The sequence below is a fragment of the Erythrolamprus reginae genome, chromosome 3, assembly GCF_031021105.1.
Source record: "Erythrolamprus reginae isolate rEryReg1 chromosome 3, rEryReg1.hap1, whole genome shotgun sequence".
Taxonomy (NCBI): Eukaryota; Metazoa; Chordata; class Lepidosauria; order Squamata; family Dipsadidae; genus Erythrolamprus; species Erythrolamprus reginae.
Window position 1 is genome coordinate 220,330,092 of NC_091952.1, and position 12,511 is coordinate 220,342,602.

At 46.3% G+C, this 12,511-nt stretch overlaps 1 protein-coding gene across 4 annotated transcripts in view; it reads left to right on the plus strand.

The window, feature by feature from the left end:
• The first annotated feature begins 3,935 nt into the window (after positions 1-3,935).
• Positions 3,936-12,511, plus strand: part of ZC2HC1A (zinc finger C2HC-type containing 1A) — a 41,774-nt gene continuing 33,198 nt past the window's right edge. The window contains exon 1 of one of the 4 annotated variants that reach the window (XM_070747956.1): positions 3,936-4,184. In XM_070747956.1, coding sequence (XP_070604057.1) covers positions 4,169-4,184 — 16 coding nt within the window. In that variant the 5' untranslated portion in view covers positions 3,936-4,168. Of the gene's footprint in view, positions 4,596-12,511 lie in introns of all 4 variants that reach the window. The other 3 variants (XM_070747954.1, XM_070747957.1, XM_070747955.1) reach the window with 3 other exon arrangements.

Genomic DNA, 12,511 nt, shown 5'->3' on the forward strand with positions numbered 1-12,511 from the left:
CAACAGTCCTGGTCTTTAAGCTCTTTTTTTTTTAAAGGTTGGTAGTTGAAGAAAACTTATACAATAATTAAAATGCTATTCATTGACGGAAGACAATAAACCTGAAGAGATAAACAAAGTCGAGAAAGAATGATTTTTGAATACTGGTAGACAAGTCATTAGATAAGCCATGCAGAGAATGAGGAAAGACAGGTGAGGCATACCCATTTTACTTTGCAAGACCTCTCTGGGCTTGTTTCAGCTTCAATTTGGATCAAGAATAAAATGTAAAGAAATTGACCTTTATTTTTATTCAGAAAAATGCCTCACTGACTGTTTAAAAGCCTTCTGCCTGTATTCAGTTGTCTCTGCCTATCCCATCATCTCTTGACAAGGTGGACACACTTCACTTACCCTCAGTTAAACAGTGGCAACTTGTGGGACTGCAGAAATGTGTCTATTTCTATTCCTGCCCTCTAAAATAGCATTCATCCAGGCCCATCCCTCCTCTGCTTTAAAAGGGCATTTAAAAAGCCTTTTTAAATAAGGCCGTAGACCCAAGTGGTTCTATGACCACAGCTGAGTGATGAATGATGAGGGATGGTGTAACTATACATTTTTGTTCTCTATTTGAAAATGATGTTCGCTTTTTTGCATCTTGGTTGTTTTTTACTGAACCGCTAATGCAGGAGTGTCCCACTTTGAAGTCTTGTGGACTTCATTTCCCAGAATTCTCTAGTCAGCCATGTTGCCTGTCAACGAAGCAGTGGAAGTGATGTGCCAGTGTCTGGAGGCTGTTGGGGCCTGGATGGGTGTCAACAGACTCAAACTCAACCCCGATAAGACGGAGTGGCTGTGGGTTTTGCCTCCCAAGGACAATTCCATCTGTCCTTCCATTACCCTGGGGGGGGAACTAATGACCCCCTCGGAGAGGGTCCGCAACTTGGGCGTCCTCCTCGATCCACAGCTCACATTAGAGAACCATCTTTCAGCTGTGACGAGGGGGGCGTTTGCCCAGGTTCGCCTGGTGCACCAGTTGCGGCCCTATGTGGACCGGGACTCACTGCTCAGTCACTCATGCCCTCATCACCACGAGGTTCGACTACTGTAATGCTCTCTACATGGGGCTACCTTTGAAAAGTGTTTGGAAACTTCAGATCATGCAGAATGCAGCTGCGAGAGCAGTCATGGGCCTACCTAGGTATGCCCATGTTTCACCAACACTCCGCAGTCTGCATTGGCTGCCAATCAACTTCCGGTCACAATTCAAAGTGTTGGTTATGACCTTTAAAGCCCTTCATGGCACTGGACCAGAATATCTCCGAGACCGCCTCCTGCCGCACGAATCCCAGCGACCGATTAGGTCCCACAGAGTGGGCCTTCTCCGGGTCCTGTCAACTAAACAATGTCGGTTGGCGGGCCCCAGGGGAAGAGCCTTCTCTGTGGTGGCCCCGGCCCTCTGGAACCAACTCCCCCCGAAGGTTAGAACTGCCCCTACTCTCCTTGCCTTTCGTAAGCTCCTTAAGACCCAGCTGTGTCGTCAGGCATGGGGGAATTGAGACATCTCCCCCGGGCATATACAATTTATGAATGGTATGTGTGTATGTATGTGTGTTTAGAAAATGGGGTTTTTAAAATGTTTTTAGTAGAAATTTAGATTTGTTGTAAACTGTTTTTTCACTTTGTTGTGAGCCACCCCGAATCTGCGGAGAAGGGCGGCATACAAATCTAAATAAACATAAACATAAACAATTCTGGGAGTTGAAGTCCCCAAGTCTTTTAAGATGTCAAGGTTGGAGAATTGTGCTCTAATACGGCCGACTTTAACTTCACCTGATCTGATATTGATTCACGGTCCATACATTATTACTAATAATTTATTAGGAGATCCAAAAGACATTCCTCCAGTCACCAGGATTCCAATCATGCCAACAACTCCTGTGTGAATCCTCGCCTTCCTGTGGAGAGGGGGGGGGAAATCCTGTCTTGTATTTCTGCTGGGCGTGGTGCAAAAGAAAAATATTTGTTTTATTTGTCAAACATGTATATGATAGTAGTAGTTTGTATAAACATAAGTAAAAAGTAAGGATAAGAAGACAATAGGACACACCCCTTAGAGACCTCTTAGAAACAGGGAGAGGTCCACTGTAGACAATCTAAGGTTAAAGTTTTTGGGGTTTGGGGAAGAAACCATAGAGTCAGGTAGTGCATTCCTGGCATTGATCACTTTGTTGCTGAAGTCACATTTTCGGTAGTTGAGTATGGAGCCGTTTACATTTAGTTTGAATCTACTACGTGCTCGTGTATTGCTGCGGTTGAAGGTGAAGTAGTCATTTAAAAGGAAGGATATTTTGGTATATGATTTTATGAACTACATTTAGATCGGATGGGAGGCAACATCGTTGTAAATTGTCTAATCCCAGTATTTCAAGTCTGGTGAAATAAGTTATTTTGTTGTATGTTTGGCCAGAAGGGTAGGGGGAAGTCATGGGCTGCCATTTTTTTTTTACTGCCACTGTGGGCGTGGCTTATTTTGTGGATGTGGTTTGATGGTCATGTGATCAGGTAGGACTAGCTTCACAATCATGTGACAGGGTAGCTTAAAGGTCATGTGACAGGGTGAGAGTGGCTTACCAACCAAGTACCCTTTTTCAGTTGATTATTTGAATAGCCACAAAAGGGACAAATGATAGACAGCATTATTTGTTGAGGAGCACAGTAACATTTTAAGGTTTTGTACTGAACTCACAAGATTCAGCATGATAACAGATTAGTCAAGTACAATAGTTAATTTATTTTAGGATGGATTTATGTTTCTCCCAGGCATGTTTAAATTCAGTTACTGTGAATTTACCAACCACATCTGCTGAAAGTTTGTTCCAAGCATCTAGTACTCTTTCAGTAAAATAATATTTTCTCCCGTTGCTTCTGATCTTTCCCCCAACTAACCTGATTGTGCCCCCTTGTTCTTGTGTTCACTTTCCTATTAAAAACACTTTCCTCATGAACTTTATTTAATCCTTTTAACATATTTAAATGTTTTGATCATATTCCCCCTCCTTTCCTTTCTGTCCTCCAGACTATATAGTATGCACAGTATATATACAGTACAGTATCTCCTAATATTTTATGCCCTGTATACAATATACAATACACTACATACAATATATAGTATCTCCTAACATTCTATGCACTATACAATAAATACTGCATAAACTTTCTATGCTCACTGCATCCCCCCTCCAGCAGCCCATTACTGACATTCTCCCAGATGTTCCATTTTATGTATGATTTGTTTGGATTGTATGACTGTTTTTTTAATAAGGGTTTTTAAAATTGTTTTTAATATTGGATTTGTATCTCGTATATTACTTGTTGTGAGCCGCTCCGAGTCTTCGGAGAGGAGCGGCATACAAGTCTAAATAATAATAATAATAATAATAATAATCATCATCATCATCATCTCTGGCATAAACCAGTGAAAGTGATCCCAGTGGTACTTGGCACGCTGGGCGCAGTGCCAAAGGATCTCAGCTGACATTTGAAAACCATCAGAATTGACAAAATCTCCATCTGTCAATTGCAAAAGGCCACTTTACTGGGATCAGCACACATAATTCGCCGCTACATCACGCAGTCCTGGTGCTTGGGAAGCGCCCAACTGGTGATGAAATACAAAATCCACCATAGTGAACTTGTTTGCTGTGTTGTATTGATGATGATGATGATGATGATGATGATGATGATGATGATGATGATGATGATAACAACGCAGTCCTAGGTACTTGGGAAGCGCCCGACTGGTGATGAAATACGAAATCCAGCAGTGATCTCGTTTGCTGTGTTGTATGGATAATAATAACAATGATGATGATGATGATGGGGGATCCTTGGGAGATAGGACCAATTAAAGGTATCGAGAGCAGAAAAAGGAATTAAAAGACACCGAAAAGCCCGCCCTTTTCCACGCCAGGGCGGCGACCGCGGAGAAGAAAGAAGCCGCGGCCCCTCCGACGGGAGCCGCAGCCGCAGCCTAGCCCGGCCCATCCGCACTGCGTGTGCCGCGCCGCCCTCCACCCACCCCCCTCCTCGTGCCGGGAAACCCAATAGACGCCGGGGATGTTAGCGGCTGGGAGGTGGCCGTGTTGCTACAGCAGCGCCCGGGAGCCGGAGACAGGCCGGGAGCGCCATGGAAGAAGTAGCGGGTAAGGGCGGGGACTGCGAGAAGAGCCGCCGACCCTTCGCCCCTCCGGGCTGGGCGGGAAGAGAGGGAGACGCCAGGCCCCAGGGAGCGAGGGAGGGAAAGGGGGGAAGAAGGCGGGAGGGGCTCTTCCGATGCCGAAACCCCCCTCCGCTTCCGGGAAGGCGGGAGGAGGCTCTTCTCCCGGGAAGGGGCCGAGGAGGAAAGAGGGGAGGGGGAGTCTTCCGAAGGGTTTACATCCCCTTCCCCGCAGCCAAGGCGCGCCTCCTGCGCGTTAGTTTGCTGGGCGTGTCGGGGCTGCCTGCCTGATTCCAGCCGCTGCACCGTCCCTCCTGCGGCTTCTCGGTGAATGCCGGGGCGTTTGGGACCCCTGCGGTCGTTTTGGAAGACGGGGTTGGAGGAGGAGGGATGGCTGGTGAGTTCCTAAACGGGGCCTTTCTTTGCCAGTCGGTGTCATTCAAGCCCGCATCTTTTTTCTCAACCGGTGCAAGTCGGTCACGCTGAAGCCCGAGGTCGGGTTTTTATTTTATTTTATTTTATTTACATATATAAGCCGCCCTTCTCCAGTGGCCTGGGGGGGATGTTTTGAACTCCAGGTGTGCTAATGGGATGATTTTTTATTTTATTTCATTTTATTTTTTTATTTATGTTGTTTTGTCAAGTACATATTAGTGATATATAAAGATATAATGATACCCATATACATGATACTAGTAAAAAAGAAACATTAGGACAGGGGACGGAAGGCAAGGTGGTGCACTTATGTACACCTCTTACTGACCTCTTAGGAATCGGGAAAGGTCAACAGTGGAAAATCTAAGGGTAAAGTTTTGGGGGTTTAGGTGTTGATACTACACAGTCTGGTAGTGAGTTCCATGCATCAACTACTCGGTTACTAAAGCCGCAGTCGAGTTTAGAGCGGTTTGCATTTGTTGTGTGCTCGTGTGTTGTTGTGGTTGAAGCTGAAGTAGTCGGTGATGCTAGGGAAAGTTGGGACTAGCATGCAATTTATATGATGAATATTAGCATGGAAATACTGAGAGAACTGTTTTTAATGTAAATATGTATTTAGACCAGTGGTTCCCATACTTTTTTGTGGCCTGCCCCACCTAAACATTTCTAAAACCCTGATGTGCCTCCCCCCCCCCCCATATAATTCTTACTATTCAAAAATGAACTCCTACTCTCGTGGAGGAAGCTTAAAAGGCCATTAACTTGGTTTAAACAAGGTTCCAATTGCGCCCCTCAAAAATCAAATTGTCCTCCTATGGGGTGTGGGCCCCACATTGGGAACCAGGGATTTAGACCCAGTTGAGATTTTGTATTCAATTAGGGATGCAAAGGGGGGGGGCAAGGAGGAGGGAGGATAGATTTATTGTTATTTGTGGCAAAGGCCTACTAAACTCTTTACTCTTGGATAGAGCCCTTTGTTGGTTTTGAAAACCTACCCTGTAGTGGAATTGGGTTTGGCAAAGCTTTCTTGCCACATTTAGTCAACAGAATCCTCGCTGAGGGTGATGACAGCACTATTTAAAGTGTGTTGGCATCTCTGTTGTTCTTTGTGTGGATTGGCTTGGATTGATTTTCAGCCTCTTTTATTTCATAAATCAAAATCAGCAATGCTTTTCTTATTCATTACGTTTTTCATTTTATATGTAGTGCAGAGTTTTTATTAAGAAAAAGAACAGTATAAACTTCTTTTAAATGGATACACTCAATGCAAACTGAAAAGCTGTTATTTCTGTACACACAGGATTACTTTGGGTAAATTTGTGTTTAAAATATGTGGAGTTCTATGCATATATCTATAGTATTATTATTATTATGCATATATCTATATTATATTATTATATATTATATATTGTATAATAATACTATATTATATTATTATATATTAAATAATAATAATAACAACAACAACAATATTATTTGACCGATAAAATGAATCCCAAATGTGTATCTTCAATCTAAGTGTACATGGATGTTAAAATATTTATATTAAAAGCAAAAATGTATGTTTTATGAATTTGACTTAAATTTTACATTGAGTCATTATCAGAGAATCAGATCTAATTACAGTATTTCTACGCTTTTTTCTTAAGCATTGAGTTTGATAAAGAAAAGGAGTGTTAAACTAATCTCACTATGGCATCACACCAAGTATAACTAACAATGCTTTAAGCCTATGAATATGATTTGAGACTAAATTAATCCCATTTTAATTGCCTGCTCTTCAGTTCTCTTCAGAACTTTTGATATGTCAATTTAGGTAAATTAGCAACGCACCTCTATTCCATCTTCTGATGCCATCCAGATATTTTGTGCTGTGCTTCAATTCCATTAACTGCCCAGCATGGCTGATGCCAGTACAATGTATGAATTATGTTAAAAAAATATTTTTTGTATAAGTTCACGCAAGGTTCGACAAACCCAGGCGCCTGGTCGCCAGTGGCGCCTAGAAAATGTTGTCTGGCGCCTAGAAAATGTTGCCTGCTGTACTGTATGTATACAGCAGCGTTTCCCAACCGGTGTGCCGCCAAGCTCCGGCTGGGCGGGGCGCTGCCGGTACTTCCGTCCCGGGGCTCCCGCTCGCAGCTGTCCCCCGGCTCCTGCTCGATGCCGCGGTGGAGCCCAGCAGGAGAGCGCCGAAAACCGCGGCATCGAGCAGGAGCCGGGGGACAGCTGCGAGCGGGAGCCCTGGGACGGAAGTACCGGCAGCGCCCCGCCCAGCTGGAGCTTCTCTGTCATCCACGGCAAGTGTCCTTTGTGGCCCCGCGGGAGGGCACTGGCGTTGGGAGCGGGGGGGGCAGCCGCAGCAGCCGCAGGCAGTCGCGAGAAGATGTTGGCGGCGAGAGGGAGCTCTCTCTCTCTCAGCTGACTGCAAGCGGGAGCCCTGACGGTGGCGGTTGGACCTGCGGCAAGTGTCCTTTGTGGCCCGGCGGGAGGGCACTGGCGATGGGAGCGGGGGGGGGTGGCCGCAGCGGCCGCAGGCAGTCGCAGGGAGATGTCGGCGGCGAGAGGGAGCTCTCTCTCTCTCTCAGCTGACTGCAAGCGGGAGCCCTGACGGTGGCGGTTGGACGTGCTGCTGGCGCTGCGGGCCTGGCATATACGGTGTCCAGCAGCACGTCCAGCTGCCGCCGTCAGGGCTCCCGCTTGCAGTCAGCTGAGAGAGAGAGAGAAAGAAAGAGAGACATAGCAAGAGAGGCAGAGAAAGAGAGACAGAGCAAGAAAGAGAGGCAGAGAAAGAGAAAGAGAGATAGAGAAAGAGAGAGAGAAAGAGAGACATAGCAAGAGAGGCAGAGAGAGAGAGAAAGAAAGAGAGACATAGCAAGAGAAAAAGAGACTTAGCAAGAGAGGCAGAGAGAGAGAGAAAGAGAAAGAAAGAGAGACATAGCAAGAGAGACAGAGAGAGAGAAAGAGAGAAAGAAAGAGAGATAGCAAGAGAGGCAAAGAGAAAGAAAGAGACATATAGCAAGACAGTGAAAGAGAGAGAGAGAGCAAGAGAGAGAGAGAAAAGCAAGAAAGAGATAGCAAGAGAGACAGAGAGAGAGCAAGGGAGAGAGAAAGACATAGAGGAAGGGAAGGAGGGAGAGAGAAAGAGAGAAAAAAAGAGAGGAAGAAAGAAAGAAAGGAATGGAGAGAGAGAAGGGAAGGAAGGAAAAGAGAGAAAGAGGGAGAAATAGAGCGAAAGGGAGGAAGAGAGAGGGTTTTTTTGTCCAAACTTTTCTTTAGCCCGCCCCGCCCCCCTTCAGTGTTCCCCAGGATTTTGAAAATATGAATAATGTGCCGCGGCTCAAAAAAGGTTGGGAAACACTGGTATACAGTATATTTTTCCCGCCTTGTGTTTACGCCCAGAAATGGTACATCTTGGCTTCCGTAGCTCCGCCCATCAACCTCAGAGCGAGCTGCTTTCCCAGCGTCCCCTGCGCTTGCGTGCGTCTCTCCCTCCCCCCCTTGCCTCCATTCCGCCTCCTACTCGAACCCCTTCACTCCCCCCCACCGCACACAGACGCTCCGATCTTGGCCGCTCACCCGCCTTCGGAGAGAAGCGGAAGCCCCTCCCCTCCCGGCGTGAGGTTTTGTTCATTCCTCCTCCGGCCGCGTGCGCGGTGACTTCCGACCAGTAACCCCTCCTCCCCCCTCCCCCCCTCACCCGCGTCCCCGGCCCGGTCTCCCTTTCCTTCTTCTCTGTTTCGGTTTCTGACTAACGGTCTCCCCTCGGATCCCGACGGGAGTACAGTTGAGCCGGCTCGGCGGAGCCAGGCCTGCGCCGGGGGGGAGGGGGTGAAAGCGATGTCAGGTGGAGACTCGGCAAAAAACCAAGTTTGCTTAAAAAAAATTCTGGCTCCTAAATTTTTTGGCTGGCTCCTAGATTCTGAACAACTTTGTCGACCCCTGAGTTCACGTTCCTTGGTGAAATTATTGTCATGGTGGGGAGAATATATATAATAGTGTTTTCAGGAGAAGAAACAGTAACCTGAGCTTGGGTTCTGTATAATTTTAAGTTTTGGGGGTCACACGACCACAGGTGTCATGAAAAATTGCAGACTCGGGCCTTTATCTGCTGCTGTGGCAGAGGAGAGAATACAGGTGAGGAAGAAAAGAAGATAGCATCAAATAGGATGGGTAAATGATGAGTGGGCAGAAGAAAACCCAAGAGATCCGGGTAGCCTGTCCAAAAGAATAGCTATTTTGTTACAGCCAAAACAACTGACCAGAGAATAGAATAGTTTGTCTATTGTATATTTCATAGCTTGGTTAGGAAGGCCAGTGGCATAGTGTAACACAGAGGTCTTCAAACTTGGCAATCAAGCATAGCTGGCTGGAGAATTCTGGGAGTTGAAGTCCACAAGTCTTAAAATTACCAAATTTAGGGACCTCCCCCCCCCTCCATACAATTCTTACTATTCAAAAAGTGAACTCCTACTCATGCGGAGGAAGCCTAAAAGGCCATTAACCTGATTTAAACAAGGTTCCAATTGCCCGCCTCAAAAATCAAATTGCCCCCTTGTGGGAATCAGGGCACTAGATGTTTCTCCTTTGGGGATGGGATGGGATCTGCGGCATTTCCTGCCTCCCTGCTCTGAGATGGGTAAATGGATGGATGTGACCAGCAAGAGATGGTCCCTCAGATAACCTGGTCCAAATTCAAAAACTGATGAGAACAAAAAAAGCCTTTTCCAACTATTTGAAGAATATAACATAGAAAAAGATCTGGTCCCCTCGTACTAGAGTGCAAGACCAAATGAGTTATTAATTTCAAATTTGTTATGAATACTCAAATGGACTCATAAGAATGATGATTTTATGCAACAGAAAAGTATGATACCCATTACATATTAGAAAAACCTATTAAAAGAAACCAAATTTAAACCATCTTTTCAATTTATTGCTTTCCTTTTCATGTTTCTTACTGATTGTATTTTAAAATATTTATTGAAATAATAATATAATAATTTTTTTTAAACACAGAGTCTGCTAGAGCAGGGTTTTTCAACCAGTGTGCCGCAAGAGAGAGAGAGAAAGAGAACAAGAGAAAGAAAGCAAGAGAGAGAGAGAAAGCAATAGAGAGAGAGAAAGAAAGAGGGAAGGAGAGAAAGACATAGAGGGAGGCAGGGAGGGAGAGAGAAAGAGAGCAAAAAAGAGAGGAAGGAAGAGAAAGAAAGAGGGATGGAGAGAGAAAGTAGGAAGGTAGAGAAAGAGGGAGGGAGAGAGAAATAGAGCAAAAGGGAGGAAGAGAGAGAGAGGATTTTTTTGTCCAAACTTTTTTTAGCCCCCCCGCTCCCCCTGCTCAATGTGCCCCAGGGTTTTGTAAATGTAAAAAATGTGCCGCGGCTCAAAAAAGGTTGAAAATCACTGTGCTAGAGAACATGATGGACCTCTTTGTTGGATGTGTTCAAATAGAAGACAACCATCTTTGAAAACATTTTTAATTTGGATTGCTGCCTTAGGCACAATTTAGGCTAAGTGGTCTAAATCAGAGGTCCCCAACCGCCGGTCCGCGGACCGGCACCGGGCCGTTGGGGGTTTTCAGCCGGTCCGCGGCGCCAGGGCCCCCTCGGCCTTTCCGCACCACCAGCGGCGCTCCCCCCGCCAGCCAGCCAAGCCCCGCGCCCGCCGGAACCGGCTCCTCGCTCTCCCCCCGCCGCCCGCCACGTTTGCAGGAGGTGGGGAGGGTCGGGCGGCCCGCCAAGGCCAGGAGGGACGCCGCTGCCCCCCCTTCCCTCTCTCCGCCCGCCGCTGCGCCTCCTGGACGCCGAGAGGAAATGCCGGCAAAGGCTTTTCTCAGCGGAGGTCTTCAATGTCGGGGGCGCACGGGCGGTTGCACGCGCTCCCTATCTCCCTGCTAGCCCACTCGGAGTATTCAAAATAAGAAAAACCTTTGCCGGCGAAGGCTTTTCTTATTTTGAATATTCCGAGTGGGCTAGCAGGGAGATAGGGAGCGCGTGCAACCGCCTGTGCGCCCCCGACATTGAATATCACCTTCGCCGGCCCCACCTCTCCTGCAAACCCCCTTGCTGAGAGCCCGGGGCGAAAGTGCTCTCGCAAAGGTGAGGCGGGCAGGGCGTGCGCGCGTCACCGCTGAGAAGAACGGAGAACGAGAGTGAGTGATAGCAACAGACAGCAAGATAGAGAGAAAGTGAGAAAGAGAGAGTGAGAGAAAGGGGGGGAGAAAGAGATAGCAAGAGAGAGAACAAGAGAGAGAAAGAGCGTGAGAAAGAAAACAAGAAAGAGTGAGAGAGAGAGAAAGCAAAAGAGACAGAAAGAAAACAAGAGAGAGAAAGTGAGAAGAAGAGAGAGAAAGAGGGGGAGAGAGAGAGAAAGAGAGGGAGAGGGAGAAAGAGAGGGAGAGGGGGGAGAGATAGCGAGAGAGGGAGAGAGAGAAAGAGAGAGGGAAAGGGGGGAGAGATAGCAAGAGAGGGAGAGAGAGAAAGAGAGAGGGAAAGGGGAGAGAGGGGGGAGAGAAAGAGAGAGGGAGAGAGAGAGGAGATAAAGGAAGAGGAGAGAGAGAAAGGAAGAGAAAGAAAGAAAGAGGGATAGAAAGAGAGAGAGAGTGAGAGATGCTCAGTGAGCCTTTCTTTGAAGTTGCCTTTCTTTCTTTCTTTCTCTTTCTTGCTTTCTTTCTTGCTCTTTTTCTTTCTCTCTTTTACCTTCCCTTCCTCTATTTCTTCTTTTCTTTCTCCTTCCTACCTTCTTCCCTTACTCTCCCCTTTCATAAGTTTCCTTGCTTCCTTCCTCTGTTCCTGTCCCTTCCCCCCTTCTTTCTTTCTTTCTTTCTTTCCTTCCTTCCTTTCCTCCCTCCATTTCTTGCTTTCTTTTTCCTTCCTCCCTTCTTTCCTCCCTCATTCCCTTCTTTCACTCCTTCCTCTCTTACTCTCCCCTTTCACACCTTTCCTTGCTTCCTTTGCACCCTTCTTCTGTTCCTGTCCCTTCCCTCTTTCCTTCCTTCCTTCCCACCCTCCGTCCATTCATTCACCCATTCCTCTCTTGATCGCCCCTTTTACGGCGCCGCTGACAGCTAGCTCCCCCCCCCCCCACCGGGCCATGGAAAACTGGTCTAGCTTAAAGCCGGTCCCTGGTGCAAAAAAGGTTGGGGACCTCTGGTCTAAATGGCCACAATTTGATGGTTCATTATAGCTTCTATTTCAGTTCTAGAATTAGATATAGAGACTGTATAGAAACATAGAAGTCTGACGGCAGAAAAAGACCCCATGGTCCATCTAGTCTGCCCTTATACTATTTTCTGTATTTTATCTTAGGATGGATATATGTTTATCCCAGGCATGTTTAAATTCAGTTACTGTGGATTTATCTACCACGTCTGCTGGAAGTTTGTTCCAAGGATCTACTACTCTTTCAGTAAAATAATATTTTCTCATGTTGCTTTTGATCTTTCCCCCAACTAACCTCAGATTGTGTCCCCTTGTTCTTGTGTTCACTTTCCTATTAAAAACACTTCCCTCCTGGACCTTATTTAACCCTTTAATATATTTAAATGTTTCGATCATGTCCCCCCTTTTCCTTCTGTCCTCCAGACTATACAGATTGAGTTCATTAAGTCTTTCCTGATACGTTTTATACTTAAGACCTTCCACCATTCTTGTAGCCCGTCTTTGGACCCGTTCAATTTTGTCAATATCTTTTTGTAGGTGAGGTCTCCAGAACTGAACACAGTATTCCAAATGTGGTCTCACCAGCATTCTATATAGCGGGATCATAATCTCCCTCTTCCTGCTTGTTATACCTCTAGCTATGCAGCCAAGCATCCTACTTGCTTTCCCTACTGCCTGACTGCACTGTTCACCCGTTTTGAGACTGTCAGAAATCACT